This window comes from Brienomyrus brachyistius, chromosome 3, assembly GCF_023856365.1.
Source record: "Brienomyrus brachyistius isolate T26 chromosome 3, BBRACH_0.4, whole genome shotgun sequence".
Classification (NCBI taxonomy): Eukaryota; Metazoa; Chordata; class Actinopteri; order Osteoglossiformes; family Mormyridae; genus Brienomyrus; species Brienomyrus brachyistius.
The window spans coordinates 30,829,734-30,843,703 of NC_064535.1; the positions used below are offsets into that span (position 1 = coordinate 30,829,734).

The following is a 13,970-nucleotide window of genomic DNA, read 5'->3' on the forward strand; positions in this document are numbered from 1 at the left end:
CATTTGCATTTCTTTGTGTGTTTTTCCACAGGGTGGGAGAATGTGTATGGCTTTGACATGAGCTGCATCCGTAACGTAGCCATAAAGGAACCCTTGGTAGATGTCGTGGACCCCAAACAGGTGGTGACGAACTCCTGCCTGATAAAAGTAAGTGTCCTGATGTCCCAACATCTGTGAGCTGTGTAGTTACAGCATCAATCAAAAGTACTGTGCATTTGACAGAAATCATGGTTTTTTCATACAAAGCAACTCTTGTGAATTGCTTTGCTTTGACTCCTCTATTCTCTTTGTCCCACACAAGTACTATAGGACTAAGGTTTGAAGACTAAGCCATCCAGTTCATCAGTTATCCTTTGTTTTCCTTCTTCGCTGAAATTTTTACTCCTTAGTCTATAAAACTAATTTCTGTTTCTGGTAATAGACAACAGAATGCAATGTAAAGCATTCATGAATATAGTGTGAAGTAGGGCTGGGTGATAAAACGATAGCGATAACCATCACAATATATTTTTCTTCAATATCAATATAACAAATGTTGCATTTTGAGAGCCCTCTAGTGGCAAGACACAATGTGTCACCAGTGACGCATTTTGCATCACAGTGAAATGACGTCTTGGCAATGGACCACAAGCGCAGACACCGCTGCAAAAACACAAATGGGCGAAACAAATAAGAGAATGCATTAAGATGCAATGCACTGTATTTGTATGTTTGTGTGTAGGATGGAGGCTGTATGTGTGTGTCTCTGGCATTCATAGAAGCCATTTTCAAAGGAATGTTCACTTGACGTGTGAGGCTAGAGCCGATGTGCCAGCTGTCACACAGCACCAAACAAACAAAATATGCTGCAAAGTACTTTATGAATAAAATTGATCCTGATCCTTCAGTATCTGAAGTGGTCCATAGGTGACTTTTCAGCGTGTTTTGGTGGTGAGATCTTCATGTAGGAGAATTAGCAGTCACCATCAGCAAAACTCTATCTCATCTGGGTCCCCCTGGAATACTTTATTTTTTCCTTTACATAGTTATTTCTGGTAAAACGTTTGCCCCCAAAATGGGTGAATTGCATGGAGGCCTGACTTTAGATAGGACAGAGTCCTCTAGTGGCAAGCAGGCATGACCCTGCTGACGTATCACTGGCAGTAAATTTCCCTTTGTTGTCAGGGATACTGATTTTCTGTTTACATCAGTTGAGTGAATGGTGTGTGAGGGTGCCCTGTGATGGGCTGGCCCCCCATCCTGGGTTGTTCCCTGCCTCGTGCCCGTTGCTTCCGGACCCCCCGCGACCCAGTAGGATAAGCGGTTTGGAAAATGGATGGATGGATGGATGTTTACATCAGTGACGAGTAGCTGACTGAAAGACATAGGGGGTCAGCTATGAGTATACTGCTGGAATGATAATGTCTACAGGTTCCCAGGTCTCTAGCATTTTGTCTGAAGGCCTTTGATATCTGTCGTATATTGATATCAGTATATTGATTCTTGGTGTAGTTATCACATAATGTATCATTAACATAGAGTGAGATCAATGTCAAATCAACTCAGCTTCTTTGCATTTGAAGAGCTGAATGATTTAAAATAAGTATGTAAATCACATGTCATATTATTAGTCTTTCATTACAAGCAATGTCATTTTAGGAAATTTACATGTACATATTTAGCAGACACTTTTGTTCATGTGACATAAAAGCAAGGAAAATAGCACATTGCAAGCATTCATGCTGTCAGGGTGTCGACTAGGCATTTCTTGAAGGCAGAGAGAAAATGTGTTGACTGAATGTGGTTCGGCAGTTCATTTCACCACTGGGGAACCATGTAAGAGAAGTATCTGGGCTGACTCTTCTTATATGGTGGAGAAGATGGGTAAGATGGGATAGAGGTCTTGAGGAGCCTTTTGATTGAGATGGGTACCTGTCCATTAATGCATCTGAAGGCTAGCATCATGGACTAGAACTTAATGTAAGTGCCAATAGGGAGCCAGTGATGAGAGACGAGGAGGGGTGTGACATGAGAACATATAGACTGAAGAAATATCAAATGTGCTGTTAAATTTGGAGTAATCTAATGGTCTGACAGCACAAGCTGGTGTACAAGGTGGTAATTGTACATAATCAGTGACCTTGGATGGAACAGAAAATGGATGGATGGATGGATGGATGGATGGACGGACGGATGGACGGAACTTAACAATAGGTCTGTCACTCTTCCTTTATCTACGCAGCACAGACCTGCTTTATCCCATTAATCAGTTACAGGTGTAGAGTTACTTGTCTCCCAAGTTCACTGCTCAGAGAACCGACCACATCATGTCTGTTTTTCACAATGTGCTTTGATAAATTAATATTTGAAGAGTTCAGATGCAAAACAGTCTAAATCCGCCTGACTACTTTTCTGTTAAAAGAACATTTTTTATCAGGCACCTATGTTCAAGTTCAGTCACTTCAATTTAAAGGCAATGATAAGAATATTAGTTAATGAAAAAAAATGTTTTTTTTTTCAGAAATGTAACTTCAGCCAGTTCACTGTTTTTTGACAAATATTTTTCTCTTTTGCGTCAAAACCAGCTAAATCCACAGGTCCTTTTCTCGCAAAAACCACTAAATACACCTCGCCCACAAAGACATAGGAAAGAGTTGCAAAATCACTTAAGATGCAACTGGAAACAATGAAAATAATGTCAGCACACACAATGGGGGGGATAGGTTCATTCATACTCATACCCATATTCCATACCCATTTTCAGATGGGACCTGTGATCATGAGCTCATCCTACCCAATTTCTCTGCAGTCACTCTTCTGCCCAGTATGAATGAAGGCAACAGGCCTCATATTATATGATAAAAAAATTTTAAGATTCACAATGTAGGCTGTAGCCACAATGGCACAAAATGGCAGTACATTTATTTTAACAACAGAACAGACAATACGCAGACAAAAATTCAAAACAAAATACATAAAGTATAATATTAATGTATAACACAAAAGTTTGATCTACAAAAAAATATGTTTTATCCTCTTTTAAAACCATATACTTGATCAACACGTCTCTTTGTCTTCTCTTTAACTTCCACTTCTTGCCGCCTCCATTTGCATGGCATAACATCCATATGAGACAGAAGAATGGCATCTTGTTTGACTTTATCGCAGGTGTAATAGAGCTATCGTTTGATGTATGATACGTTCGTTTCCGTGAGAGTAACAGCAGCGCATGATGAATCATGAGTGCATGCTATACTTGCGACCAAGTCATTTTCGCTGTATCGGTTTTCTTTCGCCTTATAACGGGCAGAGTTTTGAGGGCGATGACATTTTCTTTGTCCATTTACTGTCATTAGGACAGGCTCATCCATGCCGTCATACTCCATGTTCGATTTATTTTAAAGTCACAAAAACGCTGTTTACAAAAACCCGACGACGAATACTGGAAGTCACATGATTCGATCGTGTGTTCTGATTGGCTCTCAGAACGTAGAGGATTTTGCTACAAAAGGGTAGTGGTGTTTAAAGGATTTTGCCAACAAATTGATATTTCAGATGAGGTGGAGAGTGTTATTTAGCAGTTTTTGTAGCAAAATTATTTGATTTACGTATACTGTGTGTGGAGAGCATTCACTCAACATTATCTCATTTTTGATGGAAGTGGCGTTTAGTGGCTTTTGCATCTGAACTCTTCATTTCTATATTCTGTATATTTCTGTATTCTGAAAATACTATCCCAGCGTTGTCACTAATTACACTTTGTACATTGTAGGGCTCCCTTTGGTAACCCAAAAGGAAATTACAATTCATCCCACTTGTCCAACCCCAACACCCACATCTTCTACAATTCAGTCAATCCTTACTTTGACAGGACAGCTCAGCTGACAGAGTATTGCAGCCAACCCCTTCTGTCTGTGTGAAATAATTTACCACAGAGATTCACAAAGACCAGAGATTAAAAACTCTTTTGCCTCACATGATTGATAGTCATGTCTGGAACTGAATTCACACAGGTCACCAGAACATATGCATTCCAGTCAGTGTGGTTATTTCATTTTGAAGGATAACAGCAGGTATTGTAGTCCATCACTGCCTTGTCAAATCACATTATAAAAAAGGACCATTTATAAACTAATAGCATCCAGACCAATGTTTAGGCACAAGTGGCTTTGTCTTGCAGTTAGAAGCAGTGTTGTTACCCCTTTTACTCACCCTATTTTCAGCCAGAATATGCAGCATCATGTTTATAGTGTGGTCCTACTGGCTGTGGTGGAGGTTAATGTTAAGCTGGGTCTAAATTGGACAGATATTTGATGGTTGTTGTCCCCACATAGGAAGTGGATATCTACACGGTTAAGGCTGACGACCTGTCCTTCACCTCGGCCTTTTGCCTCCAAATCCAGCGTAATGATTACGTCCATGCTCTGGTCACCTACTTCAACATCGAGTTCACCAAATGTCACAAGAAGACTGGCTTCTCCACAGGTAGGGTTTCTTCTGTGGTGCAATACATCTAGTACTGCAACGGTTCATCGAGTAACTCGAATAACTCGACTACAAAAAAAATTCTTTGCTTCGATACTTCGTGTAATCCGCATGAATATGTACTGCTTAGTGATCACCATGTTTCACTCGGAGGATCATTGCTGTCGCACAGTGTGCTTACGCTGCATTACGTTTCATTTCAAAAAAAAAAAATACTGTACAGTGTGTCAATTGTAAATACGAATTAGCTTACCAAAATAGCACAACGTTAATGATTCAACATCTCAACAGAAAGTATCCATTCTATGCATCCAGTCCACAGAGCGGAACCAGTATACAAAGTAAGCACGAGCGCTTCGCTCACATTCGCGGCTAAAACAGACCTGCGGTAGAAACGTATTTATGGGCATATGTGTGAATAAAAAAAGTACAACGAGATTCAGCCCAAGCAGCCCTTTTTTTCCTCAAAAACACCGATAACACAACAGCAATGAAAATGATGCTGTCGTAGTTAATTAACATGGAGCTGGAGCCTTTCTATACACAAAGAGCAAAGAGACTTCACCATCTCTGTAATGGAACACTAGGGTGGAGTGAAGGAAAACAACAGCAGTGCTTGTAATCGCTACTAAACCTTTACTGGTAAAGAGCTGGCGAGAGTCAGTAATCAAACCAGCTGTTCAACAAGCTGAAAGGTGAAGAAAAGTGATGTTTTCATCTGCTTCCATCCACCGCCGTTTGTCTTCCACAGCAGCAAAGGTACGGGAAAGCTATACAAATTAAAATAGAAGCTGTTTGTATGCAGATAAACTGTTAGCTTAGTTTGACATAATATTTAAATTTGGCAACTTGCAGCAGGCTTTCAGCAGCCATCACACTTTGTCGCAATGATACCTGCAGCATGCAGGGGTGAGTCTAAAGGGGAGCATGGGGTGTACTCAACTAGATATATTTCAAGGCTTTAGTAATATTATTCTGCAGATTTAGATTAATATGAATAATATTACATAATTACAAATAAATAATATATTATAAACATAGGGGGCGGCATGGTGGTGCAGTGGTTGACACTGTTGCCTCACACCTCTGGGACCCGGGTTCGAGTCTCTGCCTGGGTCACATGTGTGTGGAGTTTGCATGTTCTCCCCATGTCGTCGTGGGGTTTCTTCCGGGTACTCCAGTTTCCCCCCCACAGTCCAAAAACATGCTGAGGCTAATTGGAGTTACTAAATTAGGTGTGAATGGTGTGTGAATGTGCCCCGCGATGGGCTGGCCTCCCATCCTGGGTTGTTCCCTACTTCGTGCCTATTGCTTCCGGGATAGGCTCCGGACTCCCCACGACCCAGTAGGACAAGCGGTTTGGAAAATGGATGGATGGATGATTACATCATGAATATTCGGCATGCTTTTTAATAATATAATGATTGTGTTCTATGTGGTGTAGTGCTAAATAATATTCCATGGATTGGATGGATTATTAATATAACACAAAAATTACCCGCCCCCCTTCCCCAACAGCCTTGGGCCAGTGAAACTCTGAGACACTGAATTATCCAGCCGCCACATATGCTCCTTTAAAGGCTTACACACACACTCATTCTCTAACATACTTAAACACACACTCTCACTCACATTCACTTACACACACATGAACATGCACACAGCATTCCTACCTCATCCAGGAGATATAATCCTGTCAGAACTTTTTTATGCTTCCTATAAATGTACAAGAATACAGAGAGTAAAGGCCATTTTAATTTATGCCTTAGTTTCTAGCTTTGTATACATTACTTCAGCAAACAGAAGGTCTATACTGTGAGACTGGATGGAATCTATTTCTTTCAAGGCTAGCAGTGAATAAAGGACCTGATGAAAGAGTGTGTAAGGGAAATGCAAAGAGATGTGTAAATCAAGCAGCTGTGAGCAGCCGGCAGCGGGTTCTGAGGCCTAGCTGAGTGGGGAGAGCCAGGCGCTGGACCAACCCTCGGGGTAGAGCATCAGAGGACTTACTGTGTGAAGCAGGCTTTCAAAATCGCAAAAGAGAGGATTTATGGGTTATGTGCAGAATCATGGGTGACCACAGAGAATATTCATTGAGTGTCAGGACTGTCATCGTTTCACCCCCCATTGTGCAGTTTACTCCTGCACTATCCAAAAATAAATTAGGTCCAACCCCTGGTGTGTGGGGTAACTGAAAGGTAGAAAATAGCCATAGGGGGATAGGATTGGTGCATTGTCCATACACTGATACCTGTTGTTATAAAGTCCTTTTTCTTTATTATTTACAATCAACATCAAAACAAATCACAGCTGTGGAGCTGAATGATTTGCTGTAGGATATTTACCCCATGCCTGTATCTCTTAGTGGTTGGAGACGTCCTTCAGCTGATGGTGACTGACAGGTGGCTCATGGGGCGTGCGGTCAGCGAAACAGACACGCGAAAAGCTGTTACTTCTTGTAATGAGTGGCATAGTGCCACACCTGTGCAATGACAGCTTGCACCACTCGGGTAAACCCGGGATGGTCTGGAAGTATGAACAGATGCTTCAGGAGCTGTGCTGTTACATGACTTTAAAATCAGAGAGACAAGTCAAAAAATGACTCATGCGTCAGAAAATCACACATCCAAGTCTTTGGAAACCATTCAGACCAGAGCAAAATAGTATTTTTTCATGTCTAGCCAAATACGTTTCTAATCTGTAACCCAGTTAGAGGGTGCAGAGCCTGTGGGAACTGAGATTAGTTATAAGGTATATACTGTAAATAGTGTTCAGATGTCACTTACTGACCTGTGAGGAAACAATGAGAATTTGATGTAGGCAGTTAATAGGCCAGGGGTGCATTTCCCAAAACCTTTTTAACGCAATGTTGTTAAAGTTAAGGTAAGTTGTCTCTTAATGGTCAGATGTGTTTCTTAACTAAGTATATCTTCTATAAGATGTTCTTGCGTAAGGCTGGTCTGAGTCGCTCTTAGCTGTCTCTTACCGCTGTTGTCGGCTGATACTGCTCATTTAAAATGACTAACAGTTAAGGGAACAGATTTATACCAAACATCACTTAACTAAAAAATAACTGATCCATACGATAAAATTATTTTGTCTGATACATTACTGCAATCTTTGTTAGGTTTAATCCCTGAGCTCTGAATGCGCAGCAAATTGCCCTTAGTAATGCGTGGATTTATAATGAAAAATAAGGAACGCGGTGTTGATTATCTATTTCTTTATTAATTGAGAAGGAAGGGAGAGAGGTTCTGCCAAAGTTGGAGTGGATGTGTTCCCCCTAATTCTGATGGCCCTGGAATGCACAAACCACTCTAAATGTGCTAAAGTCACAAAATCTTAAGGTTGATAGAAGTTGACACTGTGCGCTGTTTACATGTAAGTCTGCTATATTTTCTCTAAAAAAGCCCCCTGGAATAGTCTTTAGTAGTCAGTACTGAAGCACACAGGACACTCTCTTATGTTAAAACAGTAATGCAACTTTTCTTTCAGCTATTGTGCCATTGCTCGTCCCTAAATCAATGACATGCACAGACTGGTGCACACAGAAGTTTTTTAGAACTAATAAAAATAAAATGGTGATACTACAATATGGGGAGACGGGTTCGTGCACCCAATTAGCGAACATCATATTTAGAATTAGATTATTCAAGTTGTTCATTTTGTATTTTATTCTTAGGTTTTCTGATTGATACAGTATTATGAAGGATTCCTGCATTGTCATTTATAATTTACACCACTTTCTCTCAAGCGGCAGTCAAGTAGTTGCTGCATGGTGGGAATAATCAATTCTGGAGTGTCACATCCCGATCTGCTTCACCTGTTCTACCCTTCTGTTGTAGTTTTTTCCTTCCCCGCTAGATCAGAAGTCAGAAGCCACTCATGTAGATCCAAATTCAGTCTTTATTGCAACAATGAGGTTACAACCAAGGCCGGACACTTGCAAGTGTGTGCAATACTGTTTTATACCAATTTTTATACATTTTCTTATCATTTAACAGTACCTGGTCACTTAAACATCATCATCATTCCTTCAACCATTCACAGTCATTGTTTTCTCCCTTGATTCACACCCCTAGGTGATGTTTGTCAGTCATTTCTTTTAATGTTTGGTCCTTTGGCCAAACATAATTGTGGCGCGACCATCTCTACTTGGTTTTTTTGAAAATACTGTACTCAGCCGTGAACTTTTGGTGAACTCAGGCCAATCTCTCCTCTTCAATAGCTAACTAGAGGGTTGATAATATATTTCTCCTTCAACATAGTGATGATATAACCCTAATAAAGGTGGGTATTCATACAGGGCTAACATAAAGTAGCTAACAGAAACTTTGAGGCTAACATAAGGTGCAAATACATACTTCAGTTGATTACATTGTGTTGATTACATTATCATTTTTACATTGTAATGATTACATCATGAGTATTTGGCATGCTTTTAAATAATGTAATGATTATGTTCTATGTGGTGTAGTGCTAAATAATATTCCATAGTCGCCACAAACATGCCCTGCCCAATGCTTGTAAGCCCTACTTCTCGTTCCAGCCCCATGTGTATTGCTCCCAGCTGGATCTTGTTAGCCCTAAGTAGAGAACGTATTTAAGTTCCTTGTAGCTACAGTATATAGTCCTTAGCTTTGTCATTGTTTTGCTGTTCCTGGTTTTGCTCTTGCCTGAACTACTCAATAAATGCCCCAATCCTGGGGTTTGTTCACATCACCCTGCATTCTGGGTCGTGCTTCATCCCGCTGTTGTTACATCGAGCCATCGAGCTGGTGTTCCAGCGTCTATGAAAGTAACTGTTAAGAAGCTCCCTCTTAAGCAGTCTTGGGATTGTTAGGAAAACAGACCTAGAAATACCTTTCGTAAGATAAGAGTCATCATTATTGGGAAACACACCCTATGTCTTTTAGTGATTCCCGAGTACATAAAAAAATTATAATGCTTTTTCGGTCTCATATTGCCTTAGAAGCATTTTGCAAAAGTCTAAAATTTGTAAGATTAGGCATTTTTTCCAAGAATTAGACCCCAGCACATCTAGATGCCCTTATGGGGTATACTGTTCTGCTGGAGACCACCAAGGAGGACATGTTGCAGAAGCCGAGGGCTGACTTTACCTCCTCAATTTTTTTTTCTGGGATACTGACATCACCAAGTTAGACGTAGGGAGGAAATAAGAGATCCAGAGGTCAGTCTCTCTGTGACTTCATTGAACAGCACACATGGAAGTGTTTAATACCAAAGCCTCTGCATCCGTATACCTTTATTTTGAGAACCTGAAGCTAAAGACAATCATTCTGCCCAGGGTTCACAATACGATTTTGAGGAGAGCTCACAGTTTTATAAGTGGAGGTGGATACTGTAAGAGTAAAGGGATACATCAGCGCAGTCCAAGTTATAGGAGGTACCACAAGTGTGCAAGTTTTGGGAAGTACCAGAACTGTAAAAGCAGGGGTGTGCTATTTGACGATATTAGATTGTGAACAATTAAAATGTCTCCACAATGCAATATCTGCATTTAAAGTAGTCTTGTCAGCCAAATCCATTTCATCACATTAATAAACCAGTAACAGCAAACAGTAGGTAGTGTCTTAGAATTCTTCCCCTCTCCCTTTTAACGCTCTCATAGCAACATGACATGAGGAACATGCACAAACAAATTCCCTATTTTGCAATGTAGTGGCATGGACAACATGAAGGAGTTGGTCCGTAAGAAGAATTTGACACCAGTAATATGGAACATGTTTGGATTTTCCAAAACCATTGCAGTGCAACCAACAGTTATTTCCTGAATTTGCACAGATAAGGTTCGCACATCAGGCAGCAGCAAACCTTTCTCACTACCTATAAAGAAAACACCTGAAATAATATTTGGAGTATGTTTTTCTTTTAGGTTTTATTACCTTATAGGGCTATATTTTTTAAAATATGAGAATGTTTGCTTGTACTATAAAAAAAAATGTGTATCTTAAAAACAAACACAAAAAGAATAGTGATAAGTTTGTGAATCATGATTGTGCCTGAAAAAAATGTGATATGATACTTTTGCCATATTGCCCACTGCTTTGTAATAGTACAGGGGGATATCACATGATGAAATGCAAGTGTTCCATAGTCTTACACCACATTTGTAGTGGGTTCCCTATTAGAGTTGAAGGGTCATATTGAGCTAAATCTGGCTCAGTATCACAGCAAGCTTGAGAGGTAGCAGAATCACACCACCTGTGTTCTCTTCTCATTGCAGCACCAGATGCACCATACACACACTGGAAGCAGACTGTCTTCTACTTGGAGGAGTACCTTACAGTGCGCCGTGGCGAGGAGATCATTGGCAGTATTGCTGTGAAACCCAATGAGAAGAATGTGGTAACTGTTCACCCCCGCCATGGTAAAGGGATGGGTGGTCTTTGTGCTTTGGGAGCTGTGATTAGAGCGTCAGAATGTCCAACAGCCAATGGGCTCAGTCTGTAGACATTAGCACAATGGCTTGTAGTACAACCATTAACATCTTAACTAATCCATTAGCTACAGTTTAGCTGTAAACGTCAGTGGTGTCTTACCATACAGCTCAGAATGGACAGCAAGGTTTCTGCCAGAAGTCACTGTGATTCTCACCAGTGTCCTTTGACTGACAGCTGATTTTAGCCAAACACCAGTATACTAGCAGGGAGAACAAAGAAGGAGAACTTGACTTAAAGGGGCTATTTTCCGGCTCCAGCCACAAAGGCAGGGACTGACAATCCATTTTCTTCTCTTGCAGAGAGACCTGGACTTCACTTTTGAGCTGGACTTCAAGGGACAGCTGTGTGAGGCGGCAATCTCCCACGACTACAAGATGCGCTAAGTGTCTGCCAGTTAGGGGGCAGATTGTGCCAATCTGGCAAAGGCCCTGGTGGGCCAAGGGGCTCTAATACATGAAGGATGAGTCAGATGGGAGGATGGGTATGGCCCCTATAAGGTTATTGGCAAGGCTGGCAATGAAAGTAGTAATTTCACTCTTTACCCTCACAAGAGTCTTGAGAATAACAGTTTATATAGCTCTATTATTATTATTATTATTATTATTATTATTATCGTAACAGAGTAAATTTTGAAGCCCAGGTGAGGAACATAGGTCTTTCTGAACAACCAGGGGACCCCTGGTTGTTTTCTTGTATCTGATTAAATGAATAATTTGAAGGAATTAAATTGTTTAAAAGTTATTTGCCTAATGAATTCTATACCTTCCTCCCTTCGCAAGTCCATGCAAAATACAACAACAGGCAGTGTAACATTTATCTCAATTTTCTGATAAAGCTGCGATGATTCACACATTTTGTGTTGATTGCTTAGAATATCATGGTAACACTTTACTTGACGGAGCGCAAAAACTTAGTAATAACCGAAGTACAAATCATGAACAAATATAGTTGCTACCTGAGTTTAAAAAATGTGTCATGTTTCGTTAATGATGAACGAACGAGATTAGTATATCACTTGTGTTATTCAGTACTTCATTAGTTTTTATCAGAAGTTCATAAAGGTTTACACAATTAACAGATATAGTGACAAATATAGTAACTGTATCTTGGGATGAAAGAAGTATAATTCATTAATGATTAACAAATATATGATCAGTGTTTAACTTGTTATTCGTGACTTGTTCCTTCAGTAGTTCACAAACGTTTACAGAATTAACAGATACAGTAAGAAATATAGTAACTGCTTGAGACAAAGCATGTGTCACAATTCATTAATGATGAATTACCATGAGACCAGTATGTAACTAAGACTTAGTTTGTGATTAATTAATACATGTGGTTAGCACCCAGGTTCGAGTCTCCGCCTGGGTTACGTGTGTGGCGTTTGCATGTTCTCCCGATGTCGTCGTGGGGTTTCCTCCTGGTTTCCCCCACAGTCCAAAGCCATGTTGAGGCTAATTAGAGTTGCTAAATTGTGAGTGTGAGTGCATGGTGTGTGCATGTGCTCTGTGATGGGCTGGTCCTCCATCCTGGGTTGTTCCCTGCCTCGTGCCCATAGCTTCTGGGATAGGGTCCGGACCCCCTATGACCCAGTAGGATAAGCGGTTTGGAAAATGGATGGATGGATGGATAGTATAATACCATGTGATTTGTACCCCGTCAAGTAAAATGTCACCAATATAAGTTAGAGTCTGAAGCAAGTGGCCATTTGCATGGCCATTCCTTTAAATATGAATATGACTGAAAAATTTTGCCAGTTATGGCCACTAAATATGTCAAATAAGATGTTTAAACCATGTAGTTGTAGGACTTGGCACAGAGAAACCTCTTTGCAAGGAAATCAGTTAGATAAGCGTGAACTCTTCTTTGAAGTTGCTGTATTGGTATTTTAGCCATTTGGAGTAGGTATGGGGGGTATCTGGCTGATGTTTTGTGGTCTTCCGGGACAGAACAGTGCGCTGAGCTGATAGTACCCCACTGTGTGTGTGTGCCTCTGCTATTGTCTGTTGGTGACATGCCACTCCTCTGGTGTGCACTAGAGGGAGCCCTCTCCCCATTTACGCACAAGCCCCACATCCCCCTACGTCCGGCCCGTTCCAACCGTTACAGCAGCTTCTGCCTGTAGTAATGTGCGTGATACTATGGGACTTGCTGTTCCGCTTATTCTCCAGTGCGAAGTTTGGATGAATCTGGAAAGTAAAGCTAAGCAGTGCCCCCAGGATCCCGTGGCTGCTGCTGCCAATGGTTCCCACCATGCAAAGGGGCCCCCGCCCTCAAAACTCGTTTCTGGGCAGACCAATGTGCCCCTGGAGCCGCGATTGCTCTTCTTCACCTGTGCTCTTACTGAAGTCGCTGCCAAGGTGATGGCTGGAGAACTACACTCCAGACCAGCTGCAAATTCCTTCATAACTGTGAAATACTGCACATCCTCGATGAAGATATTCTGGTTCCTTACCTGACACTGCATCTCCAGTGAGCAGCACCTGTCGTTTCAGTCTTAATGAATATTCATGGGCAACAAGTTGACAATTTATTTTGATTGCCAGTGATGTCAATTCCACACATATCAGTAGTGTTTAGTATAAGAACCAAATGACTGAGGTCTCGCTGCAAATTAATATTCAGAAGCTTTGTTTGTTTTTTAAAAAAAAAAAACAAACACAGTGATACTACGAAGAGCTATTTCGCTTATTAGTGTGAACAAATTCTCAGGCTTTTGCGTTGGATTAGTATTATGTGCTTTTGTATTGATTCTTATTTAGCTATTATCAGATTAGTGTAAATCCTCAAAATAGGGATGTGTGAAATCTGGAATGTACTGTAAATAAGTATATATATGCATGCATTACACTGCTGCTGTAAGTAATATCGTAGTCAGTATTTAGAACTGTCATGTCTACAGTATATGATGAGCAGTAATACAAATCAAAGGAATATCAGTCCATATATATTTGTATCCTTGTGAATATGTTTTAAGTGAATAAAACATTTCCTACAAAAAAAATCTGTTACCTTTATTTTGTTTTATGAATAAAAAATATT

General features: G+C 40.6%; 1 protein-coding gene across 10 annotated transcripts in view; it reads left to right on the forward strand.

Moving 5' to 3' along the window:
• LOC125738049 (protein arginine N-methyltransferase 8-B) overlaps positions 1-13,926 on the forward strand; it is a 39,224-nt gene extending 25,298 nt beyond the window's left edge. For 5 of the 10 annotated variants that reach the window (XM_049006553.1, XM_049006554.1, XM_049006561.1 and 2 more), the window contains exons 7-9: positions 32-147; positions 4,314-4,464; positions 10,712-11,215. In XM_049006553.1, the coding sequence (XP_048862510.1) occupies positions 32-147; positions 4,314-4,464; positions 10,712-10,938 (494 nt within the window). In that variant the 3' untranslated portion in view covers positions 10,939-11,215. The other 5 variants (XM_049006557.1, XM_049006556.1, XM_049006555.1 and 2 more) reach the window with 3 other exon arrangements.
• Positions 13,927-13,970: the final 44 nt, after the last annotated feature.